This window comes from Bicyclus anynana, chromosome 25, assembly GCF_947172395.1.
Source record: "Bicyclus anynana chromosome 25, ilBicAnyn1.1, whole genome shotgun sequence".
Lineage (NCBI taxonomy): Eukaryota > Metazoa > Arthropoda > Insecta > Lepidoptera > Nymphalidae > Bicyclus > Bicyclus anynana.
Genome location: NC_069107.1, coordinates 1,024,100 through 1,037,883, shown reverse-complemented (window position 1 = coordinate 1,037,883; position 13,784 = coordinate 1,024,100). Strand labels below are relative to the sequence as shown.

The following is a 13,784-nucleotide window of genomic DNA, read 5'->3' as shown; positions in this document are numbered from 1 at the left end:
AAGAAACTCAATTGATCGAACCACAATAATAAAATATGCACTATTACCGCTGTATTATTGTATTTGTAAATCGTATAAAATAATATTTTTTAGAAAAATAAGATATTATTTCAAATTTTTTTGTGTACGCGGTGACAGTACACAATGCTATGAGCTAAAATTTGTATTCAGTTACATCTATCAGTGATTTCTCAACTATAAACTGAATTTTTCATAGCAGAGAATTTTCAAATTAAAGATCACTCCATTAACATTCCGTTGTGGTATTTTTTTCTTTGGTTATTACTGTCCACCACACAATACTTCCACAATTGATCGCTTTAGCCTTTTGGTCTTACCAGGCAGGATTAGCAATTTGGCAAGACTATTTGTGTGCTCTTGCAGTCTGCTTTTGTGTTATGTCATTTTTGGTTATTTCTTCCTTGACTTATATAATAACCAGTAAAGTTGTGGTGTACCTTACTGGTTACTATGTATTTCTCTATATACATTGTATTCCTTTAGGATGATATCCATTCTCCTAGGATGATATCATTTTTTTAAAATGGATTCCAGGCTTTATGATGTAGAAGACAAGAATTTGGCATGAAACAGACCATGTATGTGTGTGAAACTGAAGAAAAGGGTGTGAAATATTTTCCATGTCATGGAGACACGTTTATTTAAATGGGTTTCACCGCATTCACCATGCTGCTTGTGAAGACTCATTCTGAATCAAGCTTTATTCTGTGACTGTAAGCAACATTTCACAGCAAATCGCCATATTGTGTAGTTTTCTCTTCCCATGAGTTTTTTTTGTGGTTAGTGAATTAATTGTTGACATAATATTTCCTGGGCTTTCTGGGGCCGTAACTTCCTAAAATTATACGAAATAACACAAATTTTGAAAGATTACGAAGGATTTAATAAAAAAAACTACAGTTCATAATTTCACATGTGTTTTTTTATTTATATGAAAACAATTTTACAATGTTTTATAAACAATAAATATAGATAATAATAATTAATAATTTCCCAATTTACTGACTCGACTGAATAAATATATATATCTTTTAATTACAACGTGTTTTTTTATTTACATAAGTAATTATTTATTTACAATCAAAAATCCCATTACAACTCCCCTCCGAGCTAGAATATAAAAAATTTACTTAATAAAAATTTAAAGATTTTGAATACAGATTTTTAATTTTGTACATTATTTACATGAACAGATTTTTTTACTTTTATTTATGTGGAGGCCTTATAATCCAAGGGAATTAAAAAAAACATAACCAAAGTTCGAATTCATAACTGAGGGCCTAGTGGCAGTTTGATACTGTTACTGTCACGTAACGTAAACGCGAATTTTTAAGGAATTGAAACAGCGCCATCTAGTGGCACTACTGCACAACTGTTTCAATTCCATATAAATTTGCGTTTACATCAACGTGATAGTAACAGAATGAAAATATTGAAAACTCCCACTGGGCACACTGTTTCTTTTTTAATAAACGTTGAAGCGTTTGTCAAACAAAGCGCAGTCCATCAAATTGTTTATCAAACAAATATGATTTGACAAAAAGTTTGATCGTTTACATGGTCCTTTATCGCTGCGCAAATGAAACTGATTTCAGCAATTTCTGTCCTGCGCAATCAAACGATTTTGAATTTTGGCTTTCTATCTCTGTACATCTTGATTTATACAACAAAAACACGTACCTATGGTGGTAAACATAAGAGGAACTAAACATAGGACAGGAGGAATATTTTAGAAAAATCCATATAAAACTTGTGCTAGGTACTAAAACTTCACAAATTCAAAAAGACGAATTAAATATTGTATGTAGTTTTTAATAAAAACAATTACTTGGCACCTCGTAGTTATGTAAAACTAGAAAATTGTATGGCTACCCTCAAAATATTTTACAAAACATGTAAAACAAAGGTTCACCAAAAAAAAACAGAAGATGGCTTAAATCCTATAAAGTGACATCATACTTGTAAGCCCTAAGGGCCTTTCGTGACGTCATATCTTTGAATGATTTAAAAACTGAACAGATTATCACCAGTGGTCACAATCTGAAGAGCCATCGATAACCGGCCCCTGAAAATACCGTACACGGAGTATGAATTTTTAAATTGAAAAAATTAACTTCTCCGTTTACGGGAAATACAAATCGAAAACGTCGGAAGTATAGATTATAAATTTAGAATCTCTTTACCACAGATTATAACTGCTAAAGCGATGCAGTCACAAAACAAGTTTGTTTCTTAAATTCTAAAGGAATGTGGTTGTTGGTTGTAAGGGTTAGGTATGGGTAGATTGACTATACTAATATACATAGAGATACAAAGGGCACTTACTATGGGATATCTCACACTTAAATACCCATTTACAAATCGCATATGAGTGTTTGATTTGTATTTTACCAAATCTGTAATACAGGGTGCTCAGGAGTATTTCCCATAACTCCAGGTTTATATTCTTCATAGTAAATAATGTTTCTTTTGTAAATAGATCTTATACGCATCCTTATAATTTGACATAGCCAAGTTTTACGTATTTTATAATGCAAGGATAGATGAAGGCGTGTGTTACATGGATAAAAAGTTTTTATTTTTTAGTTAAAATATATTAGTTATGCAGTTCGGCTTCTTTACGTGGACTCTTCAAGTCCTTGAAGTTATGGGAAATACTCCCCAGCACCCTGTATAAGTTGAAAGTAGCGTAACGATATTTTTATAACTCGACATTGTGAGTTCCGGCACAGAATACAAATGTACAAGTATTTGGGATTCATTTACCTCTCTCTATCTAACACTACACTAAAAACAGAGTCGGATAGAGACGAACTCGAAACTCAAAATGTTGAGCTATAAAAATATCGTTAAAAATAGGGTCTTCAAATATAATATATTATCGTTTTACCAAAGATACCGTGAAGACGAAACTGTTACTGATCCTGTTCAAATAGGTAGGTATATAACGTTCCCACGTCCCGAAAATGTCATTTTTGGAAACAGGTTCTTTATAAAAGCTACTAACTAATCTAAAAAATATTTACGTACTTGCTATTTTGTAAATTATGTAGGTTAGGTAGTAGGTACTATTTGCTATTTGTCTACTGTCTTTTATGATAAAAAATGTAGGTATCATCACGATAAATAAACGTTGCGTTTATGAATTCGGCGATTCGGTTATTCATAAATATCGGGAACCAAGCTACTGGAAGCATATTTTAAGATAATATTGTTAACATGGAATTGAAAATTAAATTAAACAGTAAAAATAACGAATTTTGGAAGATTTTGATTGAGAAAGAATAATAAATAGAGATAGAGAAAAAATATGATTCCTTTAATATTAAGGCACGGTGAGGTCACTAAAATATAAAAAAATGGCTTTCCAAATGGAAGAAAAAAAAAGCTAATTTTGTATAGAATAAGCTAGAGTTTAAAAGAAACACTAACTTATCTATCTGTTAAAAATTATATCTATAAAGACGGAAGAACTTATAGGGACAAAGACCTTGACGCTTAGACTAATTACATAAGGACTAGAATCGCACCCGAATTTTCAAATAAAATTATGTAATTTATCGAGGAAAACGAGCTCAAATCAAGTATATATCTTAAACTAAACTAGAAGTTGTTGATCTTTTTTTTACACCATTCGACAACATAAAAGGGTAGTTTCGTATATTTAAGGTAGGAGACAGTTTTTACAATTGCATTAGATCGTTGATCATATACTTTGACAAAAAGTAACGTCTAGCAAGGCAACTCCTTGTGTAATTAGTCGTTATGTAAAAAACGTTACTTTGTTATATGCTCCTAAAAATTTGTGCAACCATCTTATTTAGGTTTGTATACACTTTACCTTAGAACATGTATTTATCTACTTTGGAATATATCGTGTTATTCGTTTCAAAGATTTAGAATACAATTTGCTGGAGACTAAAATTACCTTAAGTACAATTTTCAATTCCTGAAAGTTAATTACACGTTCCACCAACTTACTGAAAATTGGTTCAGGTTTATTTTGAGACTGGCGTTAATTACATATTCTTCATGTTTATAGGCAAGATTTTAAGATCTGAGCAATAGTTCGGTTTTAGAGTTATATATTGTACAAATGTGAGCAATATCCAGTTCGGAATATTGGTATTTTATTTCGTATAAGTTATTAGGAGAGGGTAGATTTGTCGATATCATTTATCGATATAACCACTATGCATCACTACTCGATGTCTCTATGGTCTAAAAGTGTAACGAACGCGGCTTATACTCTTCTTTTTCCACGTTTTGTTACATAGTCTGCAGGCTACAAATAAGGATACGCTAGTAGCGTCGATGTTGCCAGTCTCATCAGAAGCCTGTCATCCCATCACTTAATAATAAAGTTTGTCAAGTCTTTAACTGCGGTATTGTCACTCTAATGTAAATCTGTTATATTATTTTTTAAAGATAGGTGTGTGTAAATGCAAAAATTGTGTTGACTTTTCTAAAATTCGTAGAAAACTTTACGAGTAAAATTAGGGTTAGGTACACTATCACACTAGCCGGTTCTTGATTCGATATAACATTCAAATTCTGATGGCGGATGATGAAAATGGGATTGATTTCATGGTAATTATAAATGTCATATCGAGTAAGAGGCTCCGATGGTCAGTCTGGTTTTATTAACAAATCAAATGAAAAGTTTAGTGTAACAGGACGCTTTTCGAAGCGGAAATTATAGTAAATTTTTTGTACACAAAGCTTTAAAAAAAAATATATACTTATATATTTTTTTATTACTTATAGATTATTAAATATACAGTTTGAGACCAGAAATATAAGTCTGGGTTCATTACAATCTATTTCTCAAGTGCAATCGGTTGTAGAACAAATTAGTTATAGAGTTATTTGCTATCCGCGACAGGATGAGGGTCGACTATACATTGGCTTACATTTCGTCTTTCTATAATTTGAAAGTCTTCATTTATTTAAATATTTTTGGTTAAGTCTATTTAAAGCTTTGTGTCCAAAAACAAATTCAAAAATTCTATCTACCCTCTAATTTCTATATCATAATCAATAATACTGATAAACACTTTTGCACACAATTGTTTGCATCACATAATACAAATAAACGTTTGCTTAAAGCTCAAACAAACTTGTTATTAAAAGAGACGGTCCGTACCGCTTACAAAGAAAGCTATTGGTTCGATTTTTTTTTAATCCTCTGGTTAGTAAATTAACACAAATATTCATATTTTCATATAAACCGCAAAACTTAGAGTTTTCACTATGGACATTGCAAAGCTGCGAGGAATGATGACAGAGAGGAGAGAGTTGTAGACGGTAACATTTTTTCATTTTTTTTTTTATTTTATATATTAACATGTGCGTCTATATAAGAAGAAATGAAGAAATACGTCTGCCGCGCTCTCCTCACTCGCTCTCACTCACAAATAACAAGTTATTTGACAACGTCAAATAACAACTTGGATACCAGTTACCCAGAAACGCCATTTTAACTACCTAAAACAAAACTAAAATAGTATCTACTAGTAAGTTAATAAATTCTAGTGCTGTAAATAATTTCACCGATGAAAAAAAAAACAAAATTTGTTAAAAAATCGGCTTATTTTGGACCGTCTCGTTTGGTCAAAAGTCATAACGTTAATAAAACTAACTAACGATCATTTGGTACTTTTCATTGTTACGTTTATTTGGTAAAAACTAATTATGGGGGTACTTGACCTGTGCATGTTAATTTGCCCTCAAGTGGGCAAAGTTTTTCAAAATTTCTGAATTATACTGATATATTCATAATTACACTAGTGGATGTTTTATCTTAGAATAAGTTTAAGTAGGTAAGTGGTTTTTAATAAGGGAATCCAAATACTTTTACTTCAAAATAGTCAGTCGACTACCCCCGAACTGTAATCAAGAACTACAAATCGTCTGCAAATACGTCGTAGTAAATAAATATTAAAGACTCAACTTCTTGGTAAAGGAATCGAAACTCTACGAAAAGGTCCGCGGTAAAAAATACAGAATGACTCGCTTGGCGCTTTCACAAAAGAAGAATAGAAATCATCTCATAAAATTTGGCGCTGACAGATTTTATTTAAACCGGAACTAAATTGTTAAAAGTGAATCCATCCTTTTCAACAGGGAGTATTAGAAAAGGATGGTATTACTCTCGAGACCAGTCTCAGTTCAATTTAGTCAAAAGTTTTGCGTGCAACCAAATGAGCACCATTATCATATTTTTTGTTTCACCCTAATCAATTTATCTAAAATTTACTATAAAATATCTACGGAACTACAAATCTCACTTTCAACTATCAGTGGTCACAGTCCAAGAAATTCAGTATTACAATTCATAGTACCTAATATTGATCCGCCTGTTCGATTCGCTATTTATACTGCCAAAAGGCCAAGATCTAATATACGAAGGTTATGGAGTCCACATTCTTTGCGACATTGAATTCGCAACGCACTGCAATTTATGATGTCAAATTAGACTTCTATAACAGATCAAATACATCATAACACTTCTATTTCCACAGAGAATCTGGACCCCAACAAAAAAGACGATTGAGCTTATATTATTTATCAGACTGTAAAATTAAGAACGCTAGGTAAACGGTAGTGTCTAAACAAGCACAGGCTTGCGTTTCCTCTTTCGTCTGTGGTGCGGGTGACGCATGTCGGCGCCATCTTGGACGCCATTTTGGGCGCCATGTTGTGTCGGTGCTATAACCGCTTGAGGGGCTGCGGCAACGCGGGCTGGTGGTAGGGATGGTGCTGGCGGGCTAGGATATCGCCCTACAAAATCCCAAATATTACCCTTTTCATACATTATACTCACTTTTTTCTTAAAAATAACTACGGTAGCAAGGTTTAGTTTCATCACCGCGTGATTTCAATGTTTTGTCAATTTTATTGTGTTCAGGGAAACATAAATTTTGGTATCTTGGTGGTGAAAGTAACCTTGGTGGTTGTTTTGTATGCTTACCACTTGCGGCTGCTGGTTTTGAACTTGCTTCAAGTTTCGCTCTTGTATCATTAGCTGATGAGCCGCTCTGGAAACATATAACACATCCTGTAGTCAATTCAACATTTTTGAAATAAGATATCACACGCATTTTTAAAATGTGACTCCATCTAACCCGAAGGCGTAATAAGGTGTAATAATAAACTTTTGCAAAACTAACTAAAATTTAGTTTTTGTTCGTTGTTTGTTAGGTAGCGTAGACACCGTCACGCTGCCAGTGACGTCTTTTGTGCAATAATGTTTTGTGCTTGTAGTTATTATTGTTTATCATAAATTGTTTAGTGTGGGCATGGAGAACCTGTTGGGCAGGGAAGGTGAAGGTTTATGCATTCTAAAAGGATCCTTTAATCCTACTCTCAAGGTCACAAGTCCTGGAACCTGCTCGAGGTGTTTCCTCTACCACAAAATAATGGCACAATCACTGTCGCTGCTTCCCGTCAAGTCAATTGTTTAGTTACCTATCCATTTGCTCTTGAGTCATATCCAGTGCCTCTTGCATTTCTCTGGAGGTGTTTCTCACGAATTCCGGGTCGCAGTATTCCGCTAGGCCTTGTTCAGCTAGCACCTGTGATTCAATGGGAAATAGTTATTCGATCGTTTCCAAATAACTGGTAGTGTAATTTAAATATTCCACAGAGGCATAAGCATCTTTTAAGATACAATCTTAAGAAGAGAAAGGACAAAGACAGATCAAATTCTGTGGGGTTTTAGCAAAAGGTTGCCATAAATAGATGTGATTGACAACTGGGGTAAAGAAAATTTGCGTTTTTGTAAGAAAAAATTATTTCCTGGCTGACAATTAAATTTCAGCTTTTATTAAAATCGCCGAGATTTTACCAATCACATCTCTGATCTTCAGATCGATCGATCGATCTGATCTGTGTCCGCTAGTGTATTATATGCTAAACCGATTGATACAGCATTGTATTGTCTTACCCTGGTGACCAGGCTCTCAGCAGACCCCACCACTGGCACCGACGCGGTGTTCCGGGGGCTGCCGGGCAGAGACACCACCCCTCGCCCTGCGTTACCGCCTACTGCATACAAACCTTATTAGAGCCTTAGACACCAAGAGCCATATTCATAAACATGGATTGTGATTTAAAACTCAATTTTCTTCAAAGTAATGTAAAACCTAATCACTGCTGTGTGCATAGTGGCAGTTTCAATGTTTTCATACTGTGACAATCGCGTAACCGTAAACGAGTTTCTAAGGAATTGAAACAGTTGTGCAGTAGTGCCACTGGATGGCGCTGTTTCAATCCCTTAGAAATTCGCGTTTACGGTTACGCGATCGTCACAGTATGAAATCATTGAAAATTGACACTAGGCACTATGCTTAAATCTTTAAGCATAGTGCCTAGTGTCAATTTTCAATGATTTCACTTTCTTTCTTTACTTTGAACTAAATTGAGATTACAATCTTAATCCATGTTCATAAACATGGCTGTTAGCGACATTGTAGTCCTGAATTATAGTTACAGATACCTTTCATCTAGAATTTGTCTCGTAAGGGGTGTATACAGCTGCAATATATTCCATTATTTTTAATTGTTGTTGCATATACATTCTATTATTGTTGATGTATTAACAATTTAATCGCTATTGTCAAATGGATATTTCGGATTTCACTAATATATCTATTTCCTAATAATATATTTACAGTAACTATGATTTCTAACGATGCATTCTAAATTTGTCAAGCCTGTAACAAGCCGTGTATTTCTGTTATTTTAAGCAACACATTCTATCGATTCAAAACTATTAGCTCTCGTGGAAGTTTATGATTTCTGTTACTTAGTACATTCGTGCATAAAATTGATGAAAGCATTTTTAGATTTGTAACTTTTCATGTTAACTAAAAAGCCTCTAAGTTTGTTAAACTATACTAAATGAAAAACTATTTAGCAGTTTACATGAACAGTGTTAGTTTCCATGCCATTTGGTGACCAACAGACGCTATTGTTGTGTTGTATGTTTATTGTTGTAATTTTAACAATTTGTAGGATATTCTAGATTCTTTTCTCTGTGTCGCCATGAACAAAATTCTTAAATAAATTCCCTGACCTTGGTTTTAAATTGGCTCAGGCTTTGTCTTATATCTACTGACAAAACTTACGTATACTGACAAAACTGTACCAATAAATTGGTCTGATACCAAGCAAAACTGATAGTTGCTTTAAAAAACGCCTAATATAGAACCTAATAGATTTTTTTTAACAAAAACAAAATATCATTATTATCAGCCGATGTATGTCTACTACTGGGCATAGTGCTGTTTAAAAAATTTCCAAACATCACGGTCTTGAGCCGCTGTAACCAGTAGGTACCTATAATCTTTTGATGTTACGTCTAGTGGGGAATTGCATAGCACTGATCTTTTTAGTGAGAGGTCGCCATTCCAGAAACTTGGTACCCATCCATTGGCTGTTAGAAGAACTTTCTTATTTGGAAAAAAAATATGCTAATAAGTATATAATTTTGTAAAAAGAAACAAAAGGTGTGTCAATATTTTTCAAAATTGTGCATCAACTGTGTCTAAAGTGTCGTGTTTTTTAAATATGAGATACAAATTGCTGATAAACTTATGGGGTTCAAGTATAATGTTCTGCGGAATGCGTGTATTTGATCCATCAAACCGTTACATCCATCGCGCTTTGGTAACGATCGCCTGAAAAGCTTTAAATTTATTAGTGCATGATGCTCTTTTGGTAACAGGAAAGCTTCCTTCACTATCGTCATAAAGCCCTTATCCCTTGTTACTGAGGTTAACAAAAATCAATTTTCAGAAAATATAAAAGACGTATAAATATAATAATATTGAAATATTGTAAATGAAAAGGTACCTAGGTATCAACTGAATTTCTAAGGGGTTACACAGAAAAACCATCTAACTTAAATTTGAAAATCAAAAGAAGATGAAGAAGACTGTGAACAAGAAAATCAAGAACTGTCACAGAATTTATTGCACAACCAAGTCCAACGGCAACGTGTCGTTTGACAGCCTTAAAAGCCTAATAAGCCTTAATAGTTGACCTCATCACCGAAGGCTCATGGTCCGATCCATGCCCACTGGACAATAGTCGTACCCACTCCTAATTATGTTTTCTGACTTGGAGGGGAATGGTAATATTTGCCACATTTAGCCCTACAAGTCCCGTACACTCGACCTATTTAGTCAGTGCAATATGATTGTGGCGGGCTGGCGGAATTCTACAGAAATTTATTGGAGACCCGCCTGAGGGCTCCCGGCAGTTGACAGAAAAATTTCAATTTGATTATTTAAAAAAAACGAAAAAAATGGGGCTAGAAGGAAACTTTCCGCAACAACTATGTGCAGACCTGGCGGCGTTTCTACAAGCGGCTTGTGCGGCCTGGCGGGGGTGAGCGCGGGCGGGGGGGCATGCGGCGCCGCGCCCGACGACGCGCTGCGCACCATCCGACCTGCGGGCGCGGGCCGCGGCGCTGCGCGCAGGCTCCGGCGCTCCCGAGCGTGGGAGAACGTGAAGGGAAGCCTCGCAGCTGCGTTGTACCCGTACAACGTCATCGGCCTCGACTCCGCCGGCGTACACTCCTTCACCAGCAGCGCGGATATCTTCGGCGCTATCGTCTCCCCAGGCGACGGAGTCTTATCTTCTGGAGAAGCCTTCTTTGGCACTGCCAACTTCTCCGTTATCTTCTCTGTACCTTCTGGGTGTACTCTCTGTCGGGATGGTGACGTCGATTTTGTGCCGGACGTTTCGGGTGTCGTTAAGTAGTTGACGCATCCGAATGCCAGACCGATTTGGCCTAGCATCTCTGGGTAGTTCGATTTTTGGTTGCTGAATTTCGATGTGCCAAAGATTGTTCAGTGTTTTGTGTTAGCATCCATAAGCAGCATGAGAGGACAATTTGTGTTCGTGTTAGTATCACACAGATTAATTCTGGCATGGTTCAATAAGAACAGATTATGTAATAGATATTTCATTTAGGTTAGGATAAGTTTTATAGGATATTGCTTTGTGGGATTTTAAATTAAATCTGTTCTCATTAAACACATTATGAATTAGTGCTGTAAAATCTATACCTAATTTAAAGTCTCAATTTAAAGAAATCTCAATCGATCACACACTTAGCTACCTGTATACATAGCGTTCTTAAGATCATTTGTTGTTGTTCTGCAATGACAAGCGATACACGTATTGATTTTACTATGAACGTCCAAATATTATTTTATTAAAGTTTGTATTATTAATTTAATACATCAAAACGATGAATATAGCAAATAATATAATGTGATATACTCACTCAAGCACCTGGTAAATCTTTTCTGACTCTCCATTCAATATTAATGGTCTCAGCGGTATTTGTTCTTTTGGCTGTCCATTAGCTCTGAAATAATGAATGTCATTTAATATTAGAAAATACTTTGGACACGAAAACATGCAGCACACACACACACAGCTGAGAATCTCTTCCTTTTTTGAAGTCGGCTTAAAGGGTTCTACAGCGGAATTCATAATTATCGAAGTCATAAATACCTAAAGCGAAAACGGTTTTTCGAAGGTTAAAGAGGATTTCAATCTGTAGAATAGGTACAAGAAGCTAAAATGGTGAAGCTGATTGAGTAATCTGACGACCTAGATATGCTGATATGTAATCTGCGCAGACCAAAAATATATCAGTAACATCGATTAGGAAAGTGCTCAAGTTTGTCACATTTTATTGTGTTTAAGTCAAGATAACAAGTTTTATTTAGACAGTTCTTCTATAATGGATGCTGAACGAGGACATTAATCGTGTTACAGGTGACGGTGGTGTTTAGAAGTCTATACAAGAAGCCTATGGCCAGCAATGGACGTCCATCGGCTGATAAAGATGAAATTATGAATGAATGCGAAAGTATGTGTACAACTTACAAATTAGGCGCTAGAGGTAGATTTGCTACACCGTATTCACGCTGCATCATTGAACTCAAGTGATTGCCGACAGCTTCTGTAGGAGAAATGAAAATATTTAATATATAATTTTACGTATAATTATGTAGTTTTGGCTTATCATTTGTTTCACTATAATTTTTGTTATCTTTGTCAACAAATTCCAAAAATTACACACGCTCCTCAATTTGATTCAAACAATTGAATCTGCATTTTTTGTTAATGTGACATTTAGTTTTATATGTATAGAAATAAATTTACATACAAGTTTTCTTCTGCTTTGTTTCTTTCAACCATACGAAAACAAAGGTTTGGAAAATCCCTAAGAAGAAATTGAATGTTCAGGACTGACCTGGAGGGCCTTCGCCATGTTTCCGATGTCTCTGAAAATGCCTGTTGGGGCCGTGCCTTCGTATACTGGACCACACTCCGCCAAAAAGGGAATGGTTTCTCTGTCGAATAAAATGTCTTCATTATAATTATTGTTTATTATCATCACATAATTCGTCAGTATTTAGCACATAATTACCTACTATAATATACTAGCTGACGCCGCGCGGTTTCACCCGCGTGGTTCCCGTTCCCGTAGGAATACGGGGGTAATATATTTCCTTCCTTCCTCGATAAATGGGCTATCTAACACAGAAAGAATTTTTCAAATCGGACCAGTAGTTCCTGAGATTAGCGCGTTCAATCAAACAAACAAACAAACAAACAAACTCTTCAGCTTTATAATATTAGTATAGATAAGCTACACTACACACAAAAGATGGCATCATCAAAACATAAATTGCATTGGTATTTGTATTTATGTTTGAGCTAGAGGTATCAGGGAATCGCGCGACCTACATTGGCTCCTCAGGGACACTCCATAAAGCTATCAGCGACCAGGGGTCTTACTACAAGCTCAAGCTTGAGAGCCTAATAAGTTTGTTTGTTTGTAAGCTCGAGGGGGAGCTCTAAGTTTCGACATTTCGTATTTATGAGTAAAAACTGTTGAAATATGTTGAAATCGCTAAGGATTTATGAGCTTGTAGTAAGGCCCCAGAGCAGTCATTTAATCTTCTATAGCGAGTTCAGCTACATGGATTGATGCAGCGGGGACTTACGTCAAATGAATCAAACCAAACTTGGTCAAATGCAAAAAATCCTCTGATAGAAGAAGCCGCGCCATTGAATAGTAGATTATAAATGTCTTTGTATCTCACAATTTACCTACTGTGGTAGTTTTTTGATAATTAATAGTTCCAATTCGAAGAATCATTCCATTTCAGTTTAGATTTACTGTATTTCGAACACAATTACGTTGAATAGTTTCAGTTTTCATGCTCTAACCTCAAACTTACAAACTCTGACTCTTACTAAGGCTAACTCTGTAGCTCCAACTTTTTTACTGACCCTGTGCATAGGTACATCGTTATCCCCAACGATATCGACATCCAGGTTCCCAGATATGGCTCGCTTCAGCTCTGGTCCGGCTTCGTGCAGCGTCCTCAAGCCAGCTTGTAGCGTCATCTGGTGGCACTGCTCGTCGCTCTGCCTCATCTCCTGTTCCTTACGCTTTTTGAACCTTCGCGCGAAGAAGATATAGTCACTCGTTTGCTTGTGTTAAGAAGTTTGGACTTGTGACATTTAGAAAAATATCTTTTTTCCCGCAGGTCAGGCACTAGGTTTTTATTTTTTTAATTATTGACTTTTTTATAATCATATAAATTTAATTTAATTACTGAAGCTGCTTGATGTCACAAGTTCAAACTTCTGCGTTAATGAATTTGTCAAATATGGATTCGTTTAAAGCATGTGCAGCTAATTTTGCAGCTAGGCTATAATTGCTT

At 35.3% G+C, this 13,784-nt stretch overlaps 1 protein-coding gene across 10 annotated transcripts in view; it reads right to left on the bottom strand.

The window, feature by feature from the left end:
• Positions 1 to 897: 897 nt before the first annotated feature.
• LOC112055019 (muscle calcium channel subunit alpha-1) overlaps positions 898 to 13,784 on the bottom strand; it is a 78,219-nt gene continuing 65,332 nt past the window's right edge. For 6 of the 10 annotated variants that reach the window (XM_052889208.1, XM_052889211.1, XM_052889209.1 and 3 more), the window contains 9 exons: positions 13,348 to 13,519; positions 12,302 to 12,401; positions 11,932 to 12,007; positions 11,321 to 11,404; positions 10,478 to 10,854; positions 7,970 to 8,067; positions 7,492 to 7,598; positions 6,995 to 7,061; positions 898 to 6,804 (listed from right to left, as the gene is read on the bottom strand). In XM_052889208.1, the coding sequence (XP_052745168.1) occupies positions 6,733 to 6,804; positions 6,995 to 7,061; positions 7,492 to 7,598; positions 7,970 to 8,067; positions 10,478 to 10,854; positions 11,321 to 11,404; positions 11,932 to 12,007; positions 12,302 to 12,401; positions 13,348 to 13,519 (1,153 nt within the window). In that variant the 3' untranslated portion in view covers positions 898 to 6,732. Of the gene's footprint in view, positions 6,805 to 6,994; positions 7,062 to 7,491; positions 7,599 to 7,969; positions 8,071 to 10,477; positions 10,855 to 11,152; positions 11,191 to 11,316; positions 11,405 to 11,931; positions 12,008 to 12,301; positions 12,402 to 13,347; positions 13,520 to 13,784 lie in introns of those variants that run through there. The other 4 variants (XM_052889215.1, XM_052889214.1, XR_008252112.1 and 1 more) reach the window with 4 other exon arrangements.